This window comes from Peromyscus leucopus, unplaced genomic scaffold (genome assembly GCF_004664715.2).
Source record: "Peromyscus leucopus breed LL Stock unplaced genomic scaffold, UCI_PerLeu_2.1 scaffold_243, whole genome shotgun sequence".
Lineage (NCBI taxonomy): Eukaryota > Metazoa > Chordata > Mammalia > Rodentia > Cricetidae > Peromyscus > Peromyscus leucopus.
Window position 1 is genome coordinate 318403 of NW_023505116.1, and position 20717 is coordinate 339119.

The following is a 20717-nucleotide window of genomic DNA, read 5'->3' on the forward strand; positions in this document are numbered from 1 at the left end:
ATCTTAGTTCAATACACAGAATCCATGGTAAATAAAAAGGAGAAAGTCAATTCCACAAAATTATCCTCAGCATGTATGTACCCCTCCCCCCAAACATACATCAGAAGCACAATAATAGTTTTTTAATCTACACTTTAAATTTCTTGCTTTATTTGAAAGCCTGCCAACAACCTCTCACTCTTTTTAAAATCTAACACTACTTCAGATTAAACACAGAATCTAAAATTAGATTATTAGCTACCAACTGTTTGTGGTGTACCAAAGACATATGCTGACTAGAATGCATGATAAGTCTACTTTTATCAAGAAAACAAAACTATAGTTACATTCCCTAAAAGGGCTTTCTTCTCAGAAAAAGGAACAAAAACAATCACCAAGGTCACACCCAAATAAAGACTCAGCCCAAATTATAAAGAATGAAGGGAGAAATAAAGGCATATGCTTCATTACCTAGCAAAAGGTCACAAAGATCCCCAGACTCAAAGCACTATGTGTGCTTCACAAAGCCATCCCTGAACAGGAGAGGCACACATTAAGAGTTTGCAGCGGGGCGGTGGTGGCGCACGCCTTTAATCCCAGCACTCGGGAGGCAGAGGCAGGCGGATCTCTGTGAGTTCGAGGCCAGCCTGGTCTCCAAAGTGAGTTCTAGGAAAGGCGCAAAGCTACACAGAGAAACCCTGTCTCGAAAAACCAAAAAAAAAAAAAAAAGAAAAGAGTTTGCTAAGCTGGTCCACGCCGCCACTGACTTGGGAGTCAGCTCCCTCATCTACGCCTCTAATGTGAAGGTTTGATTTGTTCATGGTCTCCCACATTTTTTATGTTCCTTCCCTGTGATTTTAGGTCTGATATATATCAATGTTCCTTGATTATTTCGTCTAGCTCCTCTACTTCATCTTTGAGTCCTAACATTCTGTCTTCTGTGTGATTCACTTCACTTGTCGCTTTCCTTGAAGTTTCCAATGGAGCCATTGGGTTTTTCAATTTCAATTCCATCTTTGTTCAGCTGGAGTCCTCTTCAATGTTTATCTCATTATTGAATTCCATCTCAAGTCCTGGGCTGCCTCTGTCCTTTCCATCAGCCTTGTGCTCATGTTTTCTTAGGTATCACTTGGTGTTAATTGTCCTTAAGTTCTTCCTCTTTAATGTCATTGAGCTGTTTGTGCTTTCTTTAAATTTCTTGACTTTTTTTTTTTTGATGAGGTTTATGATGGTTCTTTTAAATTCTGTATCCTGGGTTCATCTGGTAATTCTCATTGGCAACTATTTTTACAGAAGAGTGGATTTTGGAGGTGAAATACTGGCTTGACCTTTCATGTTGTTTTTAGTTTGCAATGAGACCTGAGTATATGGACTCTTTTGTTAGTTCTATGGAATAACTATGGACAGAGTAGTTGGGGCATAAGAGAGATGTATGGGCAGTTTAAGCCTAGAAGCTGGAAGTGGCTTAGGTGGAATGAAGTCAGGGGGACAGAGGAGACTAGGCTGGTGTGCAGGATGAATGCCCTTATCCAAGCTTGGAGTAAAGAGTTAGATCTGGCTGGGTGGAGAAGTTGGATGTAGTATGGGATGGGCCTGTAAGGAAGCCTGGAAGCTGGTTGTGGCAGAGGCAGGGATGGCTATTTTAGGCTGAAGCAATGGATATGAGCACCATGCAACCTCCAAAAGAGGGAAGCGATCAACAGTCCTACCCAGTACACCTATGTACCACAATGACCAGCATGGCATGATAGCCCTAAGGGATGCAGCAGTGATACATATAACTTGACAGTAGCCAACAACTCTCTAGATGGACTTAAGACCTGCTCAACAAGAAGAAATTTGCCTGGTACTGGGCTCGTGAAGTCATGGATCTTAGGAGGGGAGAACCTATAACTGCTCTTTTACTAAACTAGCAGACTCCCTAAACTATAGTATAAATGATTTATTCTGTATACCCACAGGTAAGTATAATCCTCAACCCCACATCAAGGAAACTTTGCAACAGATAAGAGACCGTTACACAAAAATCAATAACCAATCAAAATGCAGAGTTATGGAGCCTAGTCCCAATGGATATATAGAATACAACTACTCTACCTCAGGCTCGGGGATCATTGTGAAAGATGGGGTGGAAGACTGTAAAGCTAGAGGAACAGGGAGTTCTATGTGAGCCTATGCCTGCTAGTAATGTCAGAAGTCACCAACATGACTGCCTAACATGAGCCGAACAATGACACCAACAATAGGCATGTTAATGTGGCCTGGAGAAAAGCCCCTCAAGACCTCCACCCTACACAGAGAACCACAGGGAACTAAGGAACACTGAGAGTGGGAGAAATAAATCTTCCTCAGAGAAAAGCACACCAGATGTTACCCAATACCAAAGGTCAGCCCTGAAAAACATACATACAAAATACCATTATACAGACTGAACGACTCATACAACTAACATTATACAGACTGAACGGTTACATATATGTTACATACAGGTAGTACATAACAACTAATAGAAAATGAGGGCAATGAATTTGAAAGAGAGCAAGTGTGGGTTAATATGGGAGGTGTAGAGAGAGAGGCGGGAAGAAGAAACAAACAATGCAATTATATTATAATCTCAAAAAATGAAAGAAATGAAACATTAAAAAGATTAATGTCCATAATATGAACTTACAATTTTAATTTAAAGAAAACAAGTGATTTAATTTCTATTGTTTCCAATATATTTCCTCAGATAATAACGCAAGTTTAGGTAGTGAAACTCTTATCCTTAAAAGCAGCTCACCCCAATTCTGTAATAGGGAAAATGACACGGTAAACTCTTCTTCACAATTATAAAGGCTTCCTTCCGTGGGAATCATTTCTCTGTCAGGGATCTAAGTGACTGTCAAGCAGTTATTTCCTGGAGACTTTTTTTCTTTTCCATAACACCTGCTGAACACACACACACAGGTCTGATGGCCACGAGAGAGACTGTTTCTATGGAGACAGAAGGAGTGCCGCTCCTAAGCAACCTCCACTTCATTAGGTATTTACACAGACGAAGTCCAGTTTGGGAATGTGATATTAGTTAAATAACTTCTTATTTTATAGTAGCTTGCAGTCTGTTTACAGAAGTGTCCAAAACACTGTACAAATACATACTTAATGTTTTGATTACAACTGAAGGTGAACGGGTACGCACGTGTGAGCATGAGTGTGGAATATATTCTACACTCCAACCTAGGTCCTGCTTCTCCCTTCCCCAGCTCTTGGAGGCACCCTTCTATTTCCCTTACATTAAATATTCAGTTCTTACCTTAGATTTTGGAGTTAAACTTAGCATTAAATTTTAAAACAGTAGGAAAACAAAACCTTTTCAACTCCCTAATCACTCAATGTAACTCCATTATTGTTGAGTTTAATGAAATATACAGGTGGCTTTTAGAGTTTATTTAACCAGAGATTAGTACTACTGAAAGCAGAGTGCATCCTTTCCCACCCTGGAAGAACATGCTTACATACTGTATTTTACTTTTCTAAAAAGGAACTTATATTCAAGATTTCAAGGTGTAAATCAAACATGGATGTTGAATGCTTGGATTCTTTACACAGGAAGAATGTAATACAAGGAGAGAGCTGAGAGCAAGACAGTATGTGTTCATACGGGTCCTTCATGCAAATGTTTCTTCTCTCTGACTATGATTTCCTGAGATGTCTATGCAAGTGAACTGAACAGTGCTGTTTGGTTTGCAATTGCAGAAACTGTGCTTATTTTACTGAACATAATGTCCTTGGGTTTACTGATACTTGTCACATGAAACAGGATTTTCTTCTTACTTTTAAGGATGCAAAATATTCCATCATATGTACACATTGCATTTTCTTTATTCATCTCTTGACAGACACTTAGCTTATTGCTGCCTCTGCGGCTACAGAACATGAATTCTGCAAATATCTGCTTTCAATTCCACTAGACAGGCGCCCCAAAGTAGGACTGCTGGACCACATTGGTTAATTCTAGTTTTAATAATCTGAGGAACTCCTACATAGAGTTTGACTGAAAATCAGTGTCACAGAAGTATTACCACCTTTAAAACTGCCTTTCATTTTTAAATACATACCTTCCGAATTAGTGGTGGTCGACTTTTGTGCCTCTGTTTTCAGGGATTTCAGAATCAAAATTTACAATTGCTGACCCGATGCAAATTGTGCTGTTTCCTAACAATCTGACACATATAGGTATTCTAGGTTTCATACACGCCCTCTTTTGGTTGCAAGGGAGGATGTTCCAAGACGAGTCAGAGCCAAGTTGTGAGCAGAGGCCTTGCAAGGAAGCTGGGCGGCGCAACCTGTTTCATACGTCCCTTGGGATGTCTGCTGCTCTCAGTAAGGGAACCCAATTGAATGCAAAACAACTCAGCTTCCATTCTCTCATCACTGGAGCATCCATGAAGTCATCGCAGAGCAGCAGAGGGCTTGCAGGGCGATGGCACTACTCTGTACGATACAGTGTTGGCTGCACGTCATTGACACTTGTCTGTACCCAGAGAATGCACAGCGTCAAGAATGAACCCTGAACCATGGACTGTGGTGATAATGTGTCCACAAGAGATCATTACTGATCATAAAACACACCACTTCTGGTGGGAAATGTTGATGGCAATTGGGGGTGGGAGGCAGCGGCAGGGAGCTGGGGCGGGGGCAAGGTGAAACCTCTACACCTTCATCTCTACATCAGAACAGTACTCAAGATGCCTACAAATAAACTTCAAATCCTAGAATATTAATGCTTAAAAATGACCTTCTAAGATTGTTTGGTTTTTGCTTTTTTCCCCAAACTTGAGAATCTTTTTACTACAGCTTGATAGAAAAGGCAATAAGGCAGGTAAGCTGAAAATCCCAACACCTGCTGAGAGGAGAGGGAGAGAAAAGAAAAAAGACCTTCCAGTTAGGGCAAAGTAGGTGTTAGAAAGGGAGGTCTTTGGAGAAACTAGGAGGAAGCCCAAGGTGTCAGGGAAAGCATGTGGAGGCTTTTGGCAGGTATCCAAAAAGACTGAACTAAGAAAAAGTTAGACTTTTTGAATTAGAAATCAGACAAGCGGGCGGGCTTGGCGTGAGGTATGCAGTCTACAGGCTTCACAACAGTGTCCTGGAACTTGCATGCTGCTGAAAAGTACTCGGGACTCTAAAGGACATTCGTTTATTTAGGTTCTATGAATTGATACCTATTAACCTGATGAAGTTATAAAAATTAAGCCAATATAACAAATTTATATTGGTTAATAAAGGTCATGAAAAGTGGAACTTTTTATAAACAAAACTTAGTTACAAGAGTTGTACTGTTTTCCATTTTAACAAGTTCTCGTTAATGTCTGGCTGACGAGAAGACAATTGGAGTCTCATGCTGCTTCTGCATTCGATATGTCCATCATCAGGAAGTGGGAGTGGAAAGACCAGGTCTCAGAGTTGTGACAACTGACCTGGCTTTGGGAGCGGCTGGCTTCAGTGACTCGGCAGGCCTGAGGTTTGCTCCCCTCGACTTCAGATCCTGGGGCTTGCCTGCACTGCTCCCGATGTCTGTAATGGTGAAAAGGGGCTTTGCTGCCTATCACGTATCTCGCACCCAGGAATTGAGAGGCCAGGTGCCCTTTTCTGCCTCTGTGGAAGACCAGGGACCCTCCTGACCAGGGGTAGTGGAGGGAAGGAAAAGCTTTAGCTTCAAGCCCCTCTCAGCTGTGTAGGAAACCTCTAAGCACATTTCTGACTGATATGCATGGCACACAGAAGCACGTGGAACAAGGGAAGGAAAGAAAGTTGGGGTGTGTGCAGTAACAACAGTCAACTGTCTTTCCATATTGAAAGTATCATCTACAAGAAACGGCTAGTTTGGAGTTTTACTGTTGCCCAAGGCCCAAGTGTGAAGTCTTCTTGGTCATAGGGTGCCACTACTGAATCTTTGGGGGATGAGCCTAGTGGAGGAAGTCATCGCAGTGTGCCCTGGAAGTACTGGAGGTTCAATGCTTCCCAATGCTTCCCACAGTCCAATTACACAAAAATGGGTGCAATTAACAGACAGTTTAATAATTTAAGAAGAACAGAGCCCATTACTATGATGTTGCTTCTCCTAGTCAGTCTGAGAATTAGAACAACATAAATGCTTTTGACTCAAACCTCAAAACTAACTAATGTTCACTTCCTGGGTCATTTAAAACCACCATATTCCTGCATCTCACAGTATTCATAGCCAAGGTGTCCATTCATACTTGCTTTTTTAAGCCCACAGTTCTTTCAGTCCTGAACACTACTTAAGAAGTAAATATGGCCGCCGGTAGCAGTGGTGCATACCTTTAATCCCAGCACCAGGGAGCAGAGGCAGGTGGATCTTTGTGAGTTCGAGGCCAGCCTGGTCTACAGAGCTAGTTCCAGGACAGCTAGGCGATGTTACACAGAGAAACCCTGTCTTGGACTCCCCTCCCCTCTCCCCCCCCCCAAAAAAGGGAAAGTTAACCTACTGTTGAAATGAAAAACCATTTTCTGCCATATAAGGACTTCTTACTGACATGTAACTGGGAGCCAAGGCCTTTATGCTGCTCATTGGCTTGTCTGTGTAGCCTAGGCAGTCCTTGAACTCGAGATCATCCTTCCTCGGCCTACTGCATGCTGGGATTTGAGGCTGTACCTGGCTTGGTTAGGTTTTTATTCACTCAAAAAGTATTTCCCAGAATCCAATTTCACAATGTTCTCTACAGAGTATGGGAAATGCCACTACATAAATTTCCTGCCTTGAAGCTACTCATGCTAAGAGAAAATAAAGGGACACCACATATTAAATTCCTCTGATTCCACAGACACTCTCAGTGACTTCATGTGTCATTTTATTAAATAAAAAGGATATAAATGGAATATACAGAAATGTTAAGGTAGAAATGTGAACTAAGAACCTTCCAACAAAGCTGTGCAGATGGCCTCTCAGTGGGAGGACTCTGGGTCTCCAGGTCTAGTCTTAAAAGCAGGGTAAGTTCTGGGGAGGTCTGCGAACAGGGTCAGGTGTGAGGGCTAGCATCTGATTTTAGTAATGTGGCTCCTCATTCCTGGTGTGGATGTGAACCACACATCTGATATTTGGTAGTAGAACTCTGATAGGTAGGTTGACAAGTTGGGGCAAAAAAAGTGCTTTGAACTTTATTCTTCCTGAAGTTGCTGAGAACTTATACCCTAAGGAGGGGTAAAATTAAACTTTAAGGTTGAATATGAGGGAAAAGAAGGAATAGGAGACAACAGACAGTAGGGGCAGTCTAGTGGGTTACTGCAATGGGCCACAGTCAAAACTGTAAGGGACAGAACATTTTTTAAATCTAGTGAACAGACTGTAGACAGTTCTGGGGTTGAGGGAAGATGTGGCTTATGTTTCTGGATGGGGCTCTGCATGATGCCATTTACTAAAGGAACAAGGGACAATGGGCTAAATCTAAAGTGTCTTTGAGACATCCAGGTTGAAGGCACAGTCAGTTTCTGCAGCCTGAGTCCGGGGCTCAGGACAGGGCTTCAGCAGCCTGAAGTACAGTCCCGAGAAGTGGAGGAGCAGGACAGTGAAGCTACAGGGCAGATTAACAGGAAAGAGTGGGCAGGAGGGAAGGAAGTTCCAGGGAATATCATGCCAGAGTGTCAAATGGAAGAATCAGGAGGGGGATCCAGAGGAAATGCAGAGACTTAGAAAACTATACCAAGTACTAACCATGACTCCACTTAGTACCCTGGAAGGCATCCTTCCTGTCCAACCAAACAGAAAGCTCAAGGTTAAAGGACCAGCTCCACTGTAGCATGAATCTTAAAAGTTCGTATTAATAAAATCAAACCCGAGGCCAGTTATTGGGGTCAATGCTGGTAGATCAGAGAGACAGAACAAGCCACAGCTACCTCACCTCGCCGGATCCTCAGCTGGTCTTGTCTCCTCAGACTGGAGGCCTCTGAGTCTTCATCCAGAATGGGTCTCAGCTGAATTGCTGCTCAAAAGCCTGAATGCTTAACCAGCCAAATGCTTAACCAGTCAAATGCTTAACCAGGCCAAATGCTTAACCAGCCAAATGCTTCTAGTTTCTGGTCCTCATGCCTTATATACCTTTCTGCTTTCCTCCACTCCCTGGGATTAAAGGCTTGCTTTCTGAGATTAAAGGCGCAATGAGTCACCATGCCTGTCTGCTATCCTTGAACACATGGATTTCTGCCTCTGGAATGCTAGGATTAAAGGCGTGTGCTACCACTGCCTATCCTTTATGTTTAATATTGTGGCTGATCTGTCTCTGACCCCCGATAAGTTTATTAGCATGCACAGTATTTGGGGGAATACAATACCACACTCCACCCCTTTTTTGAGGTGTGAGGGTCTCACTAAGTAGTCCACGCTGGCCTTGAATTGAGAATCCTCCCATTTCAGCTCCAAAGTAGCTGGAATTACAGGCATGTGCCACTACGCCTGGCTTGCTCTAAAGTTTTTGACTTCTCTCTAATCTAGGAAACCAATTAGACCCATGTGATGGCTGCTGATGGGAAAGTCATGCTGGTCTTTGTGTCAATGTAGTAAGCAGTCCCTCTTCAATCTTCTCTGAGATTAAGGTCTAATATTGATAGTATATGAAAATGTACAGTCGTTCCCTGGTAACTGGGAGAACAGCTGTTCCTGCATCTGCAATGGGAGAAGCTGGAGATGAGTGGTGTGAGCATGGATCCAAATTGTAGTGTGTGTGTGTGTGTGTGTGTGTGGTGTGTGTGTGTGTGTGTGTGTGTGTGTGTGTTGTTGGGGTTGGGTGGGTACATAAAGGGCAAGAAGCACATGACTTGGAAAGAAAACCTACCTTTAGTTACAACACCCTAGATCACTGCACAGCTCAGCACCGAACCCCAGAGACCAGGGCAGACAAGACACCACACCCTTCTCTGATGACGTAAGCCTCATGACTGCCTGGGATCAAAAGCGGCTGACAGCCACTCCGCAATGACAGAATGGCTGCCCGCCCCCCACACTCTGGCTCTGTGAGTTCTGAAGCCTTACAGCACAGACACAAGCTTCAGAGGGCTCTTTGGGGACACCTGACCCGACCCGTGGCTCTGCTGCTGTCAAGGTACTAGAGAGAGGAAGACTTCACCAGTGATTAATATGGGCTCTGAACAGGACTGGAGAAACCGGCATGACTAACTTCTCCAAGAGATGAAGTCCATATGGAAACTAGCAAAGTATCCTATGTCTACAGAGAATATTCTTTATTTGATGGGTATAGTAAAGAAAATTGATTCCTATTGCTGAAAAATATTGTAGGAGCCTGGGGAGACGGCTCAGCGGGTAATCCACCTGTTGTTACCCCAGAATCCGTGTAAAAGCCAGTGGCTGTAGTAGCTGACCTGTAACCCAGCACAGGATGTAGAGACAGAAACACATTCACCCCTGCCAACAAGTTAGTCAGTCAGACAGGTCCAAAACACTTGCAGGACAATTGAGGAAGATACCCAACATTGATCTCCGTCTTCGATTCACAAGTGAATACATATCCATTCACACACACAAATACATACGCACATATACACTACACCCACCCACCTTGACCTTGGGTCACTCGCTGAACCTGGAGTTCACCAATTTGGCAGTAATAGCTACCCAGCAATCTCCAAAGATGCTCCTATCGCTGCCTTCCCTACACTAGGATCACAGGGGCATGCCACTACATCTGGCTTTTTATCTAGGTACTTGGGATTCTAAGTCAGTTCCTTGGGCAAGCAATGGACCAACTGAGCCATCTGTCCAGTCCCTCTACCCTCTTTTTAAGAGTGATGAAGATGAAATGGCATTACCTTAAACTTGTCTACAGAAAAATACAGCTTTGGTGCTCTACATTTTGAAAATTACTGGAGATTTACTGCGATGATTCAGCAAAGACAAAAGATGCTTCCACTAGGGCATTTCTTCCCCTGGACATGGCCTACTAAATCCACTGGACATGGGTTTGGAAGATTCATGGATACTGGCTACAGAGCCTGCTGCCGCCGCCAGAGACATTGGCAGGAGCTAATATTTATCTGTGCTATGCACAGGCTGTTCTAGGAGTTTTCCGTGTGTCATCCTGACACAAACTATATAAAATGAATTCAATTATCATCCTCACCGATGACTGAGACAGAGAGCAAAGAACCTTGTGTAGCGTGACAGAGTAGGAGGCGGAAGTGCTGTGACTCAATTCAGGCAGTGAGACTCCAGAGCCTGGGTTCCTAGCCACTATATGTCAGCTCCACAGATCTTACAGTCATCCAATCACTTACTCATTCATTCATTCATTCACTTGTTGATTCTGAGTGTTTACAAAGCATTTAAAACTGAAGAGTCCTGGTGCTAGAGACCTGAAAAACAACCAGACTTAGTCCCTGCCCTGTGAAAAAACATGGTGAGCAGAGAAAAGAGACCTAGGCTGCTAAGGTGAACTACTGAGCAAAGTGGCACAGTACAAACCAAGGCTGTAGTTGTGGGTAGGGTGAGACCTTCAGGTCCCATTGGCTATCTAGAAACGTTTACCCTGTTTCCTAAGCATCAGGGGAAGCCACTAAAGGTTCCAATGGTAGACAAAATTACAAACTCATCTCTATAAAGCTCCTTTGAGCCTAATATGGAAGACAACTTGGTCAGAATAACTATGAGATGGCAGTGAAGGGACAACTGAGGACGGTAAGGAGGAGAAAAGTAAAGGGATGGGTGTGGGGGATAAGAAGGGGCGAAGAAGAGTAAGGGATGGGGTGGGAGATGGAAGGGCGAAGGAGTAGGGGAGGAAAGGATGTTGACAAACAGGTAAAATGAGTTAAGTGATAGACTAGAGAAAGACCAAGTCATTAGAGAGCCGAGACCCTTCGCTTGTGCAACACGACACAGGGGCCTCAGTCACTGTAATGGGAGCCCTGGGGAGAGGCACGAGGAGGAATGAGTTTATGTTAGACCTGCTAAGTTTGGGGTTCACTTGGAACATTCAATGAGAAACATTAGGAAGGAAGTCAGAACCCCAGAGTACAGTCTAGATAGAAACACAAAGCTCATCTTGTCACACGCATAGCAAATGAAGTCATGGTGTAGATGAGGCTGTACAGAGAGAACTGAACCAAGGCCTAGAGCAAATGTGGACTGACTCCAGCACTGGACCAGAGAACAACCAAGGACAGAAGAGCTGGAGGACAGAAGAAAGGCAGCACAATCGTATGCTAAGGGTGCATGCACAAAGAGGCCATTGCTGAAACCATGAGTGATGCTACATACTGCAGGGAGCTCAAGCATGGGGAGGCAGGACCCAACAGAGGCGGTTCCAGAGAGCCGCAGCCAGCGCTGCTGCAAAGGTCAGACCCACCGTGGATAAGCCCACACGGGCCTTCCTACTCAGCCAGGAACCTGAGCAGGCTGATGGTCCTAGAAGGCTGACTGCAATGGTTGGAGTTTTGTGCTGGATGGTTTTTTATCAACTTGACACAAGCTAAAGTCAGCTGAGAGGAAGGAACCTCAATTATGAAAATGCTTCCTTAAGAGCAGGCTGTAGAAAAGCCAGTAGGGCATTTTAATTAGCGATCAATAGGGAGGGCTCAGTCCACTGTGGGTGGTGCCATCCCTGGGCTGGTGGTCCTGGTTCTATAAGAAAGCAGGCTGAGCAAGCCATGGGGAGCAAGCCAGTAAGCAGCACTCCTCCATGGTCTCTGCATCAGCTCCTGCCTCCAGGTTCCTGCCTGGTTGAGTTCCTATCCTAACTTCCTTCAGTGATGGAATACAATGCCAAATAAATCCTTTCCTTCCCAACTTGGTTTTTGGTCATGGTGTTTCATCACAGTAATAGAAACCTTAACTAAGACAAGTTCCAAGGGAAGAACTATGCTATGGTGACTGTAAAGAACTCTTTTGAGAAGTGAGATCATAAAGAGGGAAGGGGCTGAGAGTTACAATGTTTCAGTTCTTGTTTTAAGAAGCCTGAGACTCTCCAAGCCAATGGGAAGGAACCAGGGGAGGAAGAATCATTAGGGTACAGTCCTAAGATGAAGAGGAGAAAGTACCTGACCATGTATTTATCATTTCCTCGCCATTGCCTTTCTGAAACACAGCTATGGTGACTGGCCAACCTAACTGCATATACTATGTAAATGATTTTAACCCATCCTGAACAGCACAGCCTCCTTCTAACCTAATTTATGTGACAATCTGGGTATCCCTGTAAGTATTGATGTTACAGAATCAGTCTTAAAATTTGCATCAAGAAGGTCAGCTAAGCCAGGTGTTGGTCATACATGCCTGTAATCCTGGTACTCAGGAGACAGACACAGGAGAAGTTAAAGCCATCTTTAAACGCAGAGCAAGTTCAAGGCCAACCTGGGCTACATGAGAACCTGTCTCAAATAAAGGTCTTCTAAAAATTCACAGCTACAGAATGGAATGGAGGCCCAATGTTTAGGAGTTTGAGGCAGGAGGATCAGACTTTGAGGCCAACATGGTCCTATCTTGTTCCCCCCAAAACCCAAACAGATAAAAGCCCACAATTACAATGCAAGTTCTAGAAAAGAATCTCAGCTCAAAGAATATGGTTGGTACTGAAGGCACACACTACTGCTCCACCAATATTCACAAAACACACAGTCACAGTCACTAAATACAAGGTGAACAACTAGACAGGTAATGACATTAGGGAAGACAGGTTTGGTCTTGAGAAGTTCCAGAAAAGTCCACCACCCCCACAAATGCCAAAGGTACAGTAACCGCCAGTTTTCTTTATAAAAATCCCCCGTGGGGAATTAACTGTGTCAATGAACAGAAAGCCACTGGTGTGTCGGTCCTTAGAACTACTTCCTCCTGAGCACAGCTCCAACACCTGGGTTAAGTTCACTGTAACTCAGCACAAGGGCAGGAGAACATGGTTGCCTCTATGTTAGAAAGAGCTCACATCGACGAAAGTCCATTGACTCTAAATGTTTAAAAAAACAAAGCTCAGAAATGGTGTTTATTTATCTATTTATGGGGGGGGGCACATGTGCACGTGCATGCATGGATGCATGTGTGTGCCATGTTTGAAGGTCAGAGACAACTTGTGGGTGTCAGTTTTCTTCTTCTCCCATGTGGGTCTCAGGAGTCAAGCCCAGGTCGTCATGAGAGGTGACAAAGAGTCTTTAGCAGCTGAGCCATCTCACCAGCCCTGACAATGGCTTGTAGTGGGAGGAGCTGTGATGATGTCATCACCATCTGGTAGTGTCGGTAACTGAAGGTAGGCCCTGAAGATCCCAGCTCCACATTTCTGTGAATACAAGACCTTTGGGAACTTCCTTTAAGACCATCTTAGGCTCTCACAATTAAAGTTTTATTCCTAGATGGAGTCAAACTAGAAATCCCAGAAAGCAACCTCAGTTCTAGAAGTACAAAACCTGCCAGCTAGAGAGCAGTGCTGTGGCTAAGCTAGGAGAAGAATTAAAGGACTTCCGTCAGCAGTCATGGACTGACTGTAGACTTGACTTGGACACAGCTGAAACGCCTTCCTCCCAGGCTGCCAGTCATTACTGCACAGCATGACCTCACCACATAGGTGTGGTGGTGTGGGGTGTAGTCCATGTAGGCTCATAGCAATCCATGGCAAGCACTAATAATAAAAATCTACTCAAAGCCTCTTGTTAGGATGAATGTTTAAATCTTCCCTCTCTCTTAAAAACAATGACTAAACATACAAGTTTTGGCCAAATGCTCCCAATACCCTAATAAACACTGTACACAGCTCCTAGTAGTTGGACTGCCCTTATGGTAAGAAGAAGTCCACCTGGAACAATACTCAGAAAAATCTACCCAAGGTCAAGGAGGCCAGCTCAGCCACCACTGTCATGATCTACCCAAAGCACCTACCCAATATAACCACCCAATGCGCCACTTAACCAGAGGACTGCACTAGCTACAGAATGTTCTTTTCAAGTCTAATCTTTCTCCCTCCCAAGAGGAATTTTGGCTCATCCTCTAACATCTTTGGATATTTCTTCCTAAATCACACCTCATGTCAAGCGACCTTGTAAGAACACTGTAAGAGTTCACTGCAGATAGAGTAGGTGAGCTGAGTTGAGTAATATCCTCCAAATTCACAACTATCTGGAAGCTCAAAGTATGTCCTTATTTAGAAACAGAGTGAGTTAAGATGCGATAGGCTAAGATTTGAAGATGTGACAAGTTAAGATGGGGCCACACTGATTAGTGCTGACTGACTAAGCTCAATGACTGGCATCCTGTAAGGTAATACAGATGGGAAATGACGTAAGGATACAGGTTAGTGCAAGTGTGGTGAAGGTTCAAGCCACAGAACACGGAGCACTGCCAGCTAGTCCTAGAGGCTAGGAAACAGCAAGGAAGGAGGCTCCCCTGCCAGCGTCAGAATGAGTGCAGCCTTGCTAACATCTTCATTTCTGTGTCTAGTTTCTGAAACTGAGAAAATGAATCCCGTCGTTTTAAGCCATCCAATTTGCGAGGCTTTGTTGTGCAGTCCTAGGAAAGTAACAGGCTAGGTATTAATACCCGAGAGTATTACTACTGGTAATGACCCATCTTGCTCCTCTTTCACATCTATAAGGGATGCTTCCAAGTCCACCAATGGATGCCTATGAGATTGTTTTGTTTTGTTCCCTACACACACTTATGAGAGAATTTAGTTTCTAAATTAAGCACAATAAGAGATTAACAATTACAACTAAGATAAATGATTACTTAAACTTAGGAGTCATTTATTTCTGGAACTTCTGCTTACTGTTTCAGACCACAGCTGTCGGTGGGTAACTGAAACGGCAGAAACAGATGCAGACAAGGGAGAGAAAGTTGCACATACGGATTCACTACAAACAGTGCCCTGTCCTGCACATTCTCCGTACAGGGAGACGCTGGCCGTGGGGATGACATCTCTAAAGATGCCCAGATTCCTTTTTAAAGGATGCAAAAACTTATTTTCAAAGGCACAATTTTCTCTTTTACTGGAAAAAGAAATACCCTTTCCTAAGGTAACTACATTCTTTTCCCTTGAAGCCTCTGAAGGCTCAGGAGAGTCCACCTGGGTATCTCCTGTTACCAGGAAAAAAACTCTGTCCCTGGGGTTTCCGTGAAAACACACAACACTGTGAGCTCCACCATGCGACACAACATCAAGCTCGGCCACCTGAAGAACACCACTAACGAAACAGAAGCAAGCAGTGACTTTTCCATGAAGCTGTTCATTTAACTTGCAAATATGAATCCTACAGAACACTATCTGCAAGAAGACAAAGTTTATAAGACTTAAATCTGGGTCACACCTTCTGATGGCAGTCTATATAAAGAACATGAAACAGTGATTCTCAACATGTGGGTTGTGACCCCAAAAGACTGAAAGAAAAAAAAAAACAGACATTTACATTATAAATCATAACAGTAGCAAAAACACAGTTATGAAGTAACAAGGAAAATAATTTTATGGTTGGGGTCACCACAACATAAGGAACTGTATTAAAGTTTGAGAACCACTGACCTGGAAGAAGAGCTTGCTCTTTGCTTGCCCTTGCTCTTGCTGGCAAGTCCATGCCTTCACTGCCATTACAGCCTACTTCTTCAGGATTCCAGCGTATACTGAAGACCAACTAAGACACCCAGCCTTGTGGACTGAACAACTACTAGATTCTTGGACCTTCCACTGGGAGACAGCCATCATTGGAACAGTTGGGATTATAACTTATAAGTCACTTTAATAAATCCATATATATGTGAATATATGAGTATATATTAATTTACCAGTATATTCATTCATCAGTTCTGTTCCTCTAGAGAGTCCTGACTACTATAGGAAGCATCTATTCAAGACCTTTAGTAGTGTTTTCCTCCCCGGATCCCTCCTTTAACCTGCCTCATCCTTCTCCTCTATTAATCCTCCTATTCCAGTTCCCCTTTATCTTTTATAATACTATCCTCTATTTCCCTTCCCTTGGAAGATCCTCCACCCCCTCCAACCCCTTACTAGGTACCTAACCTCTGTGGTTAATTGGATTGAAACACATTTACAATTAAAAACTAACAGTGTGTGTGTGTGTGTGTGTGTGTGTGTGTGTGTGGTGTGTGTGTGTTTGTGTAGCAGTGTAGTAGTGGTGATTCTGATGTTGACAGGCAGCAAGGTCACAGAAGAGTGGGAGGAGTGGACTGAGGTCATGGTAATAGAGACTTGGTGGGAGCTGGATGTTTAAGTAGCTAAAGGTAGGAAGGCAAAGTATTTAGGCACACAACTAATAGAAAACAAGCAAGGAGGTAACCAAGTACCAAAAAAAAAAAAAAAAAAGGATTTAGAAAGAAATCAACCATTGAGGAGAGAGGACTGGTGAATATTGTGCAAGCCTTGGACTGAGGCTGAATAGTTAGTTAGCCTATGTCAAGAAGCTAGATCCCTAATATGGAAGAAGATTCCCTCTCCCTACCCAAATACTTTCCACCATATTTGGAGGGTATCTTAGTCAAGGTTCTCTAGAGAAACAGAACTGACAGAATGAATAGATATAAGAATACATATTCTCACATATATATATGGAGGGAAGGTGGCATGATGTCCCATTCCCTAGCTGAGGACCTACTGACATTTGATTGCTGCTGGGAGAGGGGGAGGCCAGTTTTCTTTAATGGTGTCACACCCAGTATCTTAAGCACATTCGAGGGCAGACCCCATGCTCAGGAACAGTCTGTCCACACAAAACTGAACTTATCGATTGGGGTGGGGAGGGGGGTGAAGCTGGGTAGAACGGGGAAGTGGAGGAGGATCTGGGACCAGTAGGGGACAGGGGATGAATAAGATCAAAATACATTGTATGATGTTGTCAAAAGATAAAAAACATCTTTAAAAGACTGGTCAAGGCCTTTAATACTCAATTCTTGATAGAAGAGACAGATTTTTTAAAAAAATCATTTAATGAAACAAAAACGAAGTAGGCATCAACACAGCAAGCTTCCTAAGCATTACAGGTGATTCATTCTAATTATTGAGGTCCAGAAACAATCTGCATGAAATAACATATAAAATAGATGTAAAAATATAACATCTGAACAACATCTTAAAAGACGGTTAGAGCTTTGCAGCCCACGGTGGTGAACAGGGTTCGGGCTATTTGAAAAGGAAGAGTGAAAGGGACAGGTGAAGACAGCCTCCCCACCTGCAGCTTCTCTGTGGTTGTCACCTCAGGAGAAAGAACCAAGGCTTTCCTCGCCTCCCTCCCACAACCAAGGGATGCGTCTGTCTTTCCCTCCGCTCCGGAACTGCCCCAATCCTCCCTCTGCGCGTCTCCCAAGCGTCCTGCTTCTCTTGCTGCGGTCCACACTTGGTCCGGTGGTCAAACAGCATCTGACCTTCCTTCTCCATCCTCTGACCCACTGTGCAGCGCGACAACGGGACCGGTTCAGTAAGAACAAGGATCTACTTTCTGACTTTAGCCTTCCCTGGATTTTAGAATTTAATCATTATTCGGACACATAGTCTCAGAAAAGGATTTCTTGTGTCTAGAGAGTACACTACTGAACTGACAAGATTCTAAGCATTTTCTGTAGCAAGGAATCTATTATTACAGTGATGAGAAGCCAGAACCTTAAACATTCTGGTCTCTCAATATATCTTTCCCTAGTATCTGAGAATTTTATAAGGCTTCAGACGTGACTCAGTAGTATGAGCAGTTAATTCTCCTCAGTGAGACAAAGGAGGTACTTTTAAGGAAGTTCTCACACGAAGCCAGCCCTCAGTCCTTTAGAGGAAGGTAGTCTGGCATCTTGACACTGTAGTAAATAACCAGAGAAGCAGAAGAGCCCTGTCCCTGACTGATGCTCCCATTACCTGGAAGTTCCATTTAATAAGAGGACTAATGGTTCTGTGGTTTCCCTTCTTCTATAGAATAAACAGCTACATCTGTCCATAACTTGTCCATGCCAATTAACCATCTGCACTGATTTCAAATGGACAAAGAACCACTATATGTAACACAGATCCAAGACTTTGCAGAGACAGTGAATGTTCTGTATATAATTCAATGAGCTGGTGGGCAACACATGGATCTCAGCTCATCTTTTCTTTTCCTTTATAATGAACCCTCCCAGTTCACTAAGCAGTCCAGTTATTTCTTATATCTTTTTAAAAATAACTGACATTAGAGAGACGGTTTAGCAGTCAAGATCTCTTGTAGTACTTGTTGCTCTTGAAGATGGCCCGGGATCAGTTCCCAGCATGCACACAGCAGCCCACAACCTCCTATAAGTAATCTAATTGCTCTCTTCTGGCCTCTTGCAGGCATCAGGCACACATGGGACAAACATACATACATGTAAGAAAAATACTTTTACGCATAAGATAAAAAATAACAAACAGTAAAATAAACCTATCCTATACACACCCCTCCTTTAAAAAGTGGCTCTCGCCGGGCGGTGGTGGCGCACGCCTTTAATCACAGCACTCGGGAGGCAGAGGCAGGCGGATCTCTGTGAGTTTCGAGGCCAGCCTGGTCTACCAAGTGAGTTCCAGGAAAGGCACAAAGCTACACAAAGAAACCCTGTCTCGAAAAACCAAAAAAAAAAAAAAAAAAAAAAAAAAAAAAATGGCTCTCCTTAAAGTGAACAAGGATTCAGTATATAATCTCTGCTTTCCTAAGGAGAAGCTTATAGAACTACAAATGCAATCTCAAAAATCCTACTAAGTAATGGGCATTAGAGAAGTCCCATAAATACTGCTGATAAGCTGATTATGTTTAGTAATACTATTAATATTTCCTAAAGGCCATTAAACAACTACTTTGAGATTTAGGAAGTATCCAAACACACACCTTCTAATGCTCGTAAGGGCTGAGGTAAGACTGTAGGCAGAGGCTTATCTTCTATTATGTATACATTTTAAGTCAAGCTATTTAATAAAATATGATTGTATAGTCTGATATGGACCTTCAACTACCTAGAAGAACAGGTTCTTAGATTCTTTGATGTCCCATACCATAGTGTGGTTGCCTACAGAACAAGTCTACACCTTCTCTTCCTATGCCCAGTTCTGTCAACATCTCTGCTCCCCTTCCTCCTCATCTCCCTCCTCCTCACCCCCTTCTCGAGCATATCTTGCTCTGTCACCCATGCTTGGGCTTGATCACAGTATCTTCCAACTTTTAGGCTTTGCCTGGACTACCACCACCTGCCTAGTACCAGGGGTTACAAGGTTCACAGCATTTCAATGTAGGACCTTTCAGTTCACGAGTACCAAAGCAGAGCTTCTCTTGCTCAGGACACTGGATAATTTTTTGTTTTGTTTTGTTTTGTTCTAAACAAGGTTTCCCTATGTAGCCCTTGCCGTCCTGGAACTTGTTCTGTGGACCAGGCCGGTTTTGAACTCAGAGATCCACCCACCTCTGTCTCCTGAGTGCTGGGATTGAGGGTATGTGCCACCACACTCGGCTTAGATAACTTATTCAATGAAGAAATGGACAGATCACACTTGCTAGCAGTCAATATACTAGATCAAAGTCAGTAAGTAAGACGATAAAGATAAAACCTAAACTTCCAAGCCCTAAGCACTTCAGTTCTCTCAAGACCTATAACCAACGGCTCTAATATTTATCTGGATCTAGATCTAAAATCTTGGTCTGTACTTCCTAAACAAACCCATTCAAGTTTACAGCATTCTGTTCCTATTATTATTCCCATTACAAGAGAGCTGAAACAACAAGAAAAAGCCAAGAGAACAGAGAGTAACAAAACACAAGATCAGCCGTGCAGATGGAAGAAAAAGCATTTCCCTTATGTGACTGTTGCTAACACTCAGATGGTGCAGCGGTCCAAGTTCAGTATCACAGTACAGCAAGTTCGGGATCTCTGTTCTCTCTCACTGATGCAGATGCACACAGCTACAGTGTTTTGCCTGCTGAGGGCCATAGCCTAGCAACCAGCAAAGCGGCAGGGCACGCTGAGCCACAGCACATAAGTAAAGACAGCCTCGCCCTACACAGCACCTCCCCTTCACCATAACTTACTGAGGTCCATGCACTCGCTTTGCCAGGAAATGACCGTTTACTTGAAAAAGCTATTAGATAACTTGTTAGCGCAGTTCATAACACTCCACAAAGAGGGCAAGTATTTCAACTGGAAATCTTACTTATTTGTACTTACTGAGATTGTACCATTGTCTAGACCTATGGACAGTCTTCTTGTTTCCGGGTTAAAAGACATGCATGAACATGGAGCTGAAAGAAATGAACATGTTGATGAAATTAACAAAACAATGATTCTCATCGATTCAGGGGTGTCTTAATGAGCTAAGTGTGTGGCTAGGTTTCACCCCACTGCCTCCTGAAACAGCTCATTTAAACCATACCCGTAACAAAGTAAAAACAGCAATTTTTTGCACCTAAATGCCTAGCTTTTAAGTTGCCCTTTTTAATGAATATACAAATAAGACATTCTCAAACGTGGCAAGTCCTAAAGGCTGGAGTCTTGGCTTGTGCTGGCCATACTGGATCTAAATTTGCTTATCTAGAAGACTGACTCTACTTTGTGCTGTGCAAACTTTGAACCTTACTCTCTTAATCCCACTCAAATCCCAATTTAAACAGGAGCAAACAATGTTTTCTGAGCTGGAGAGAAAATAGAAAGATTTTACCCTCCACTGCCAGACATTCAAATACACACACCAATGCAAAAAAATGTGTTGGTTCAGAATTTATGTGAGGCAAATGAACTAGCAGGGGGATTTTACCCTGAGTGT

At 43.3% G+C, this 20717-nt stretch overlaps 1 protein-coding gene across 1 annotated transcript in view; it reads right to left on the reverse strand.

Moving 5' to 3' along the window:
* LOC114693869 (WD repeat and FYVE domain-containing protein 2-like) overlaps positions 1–20717 on the reverse strand; it is a 141879-nt gene that overhangs the window by 45067 nt on the left and 76095 nt on the right. Inside the window, 4 exon segments of the mRNA XM_037201887.1 lie at positions 14388–14476; positions 14736–15230; positions 17214–17362; positions 20107–20196. Of these exon segments, the coding sequence (XP_037057782.1) occupies positions 14388–14476; positions 14736–15230; positions 17214–17362; positions 20107–20196 (823 nt within the window).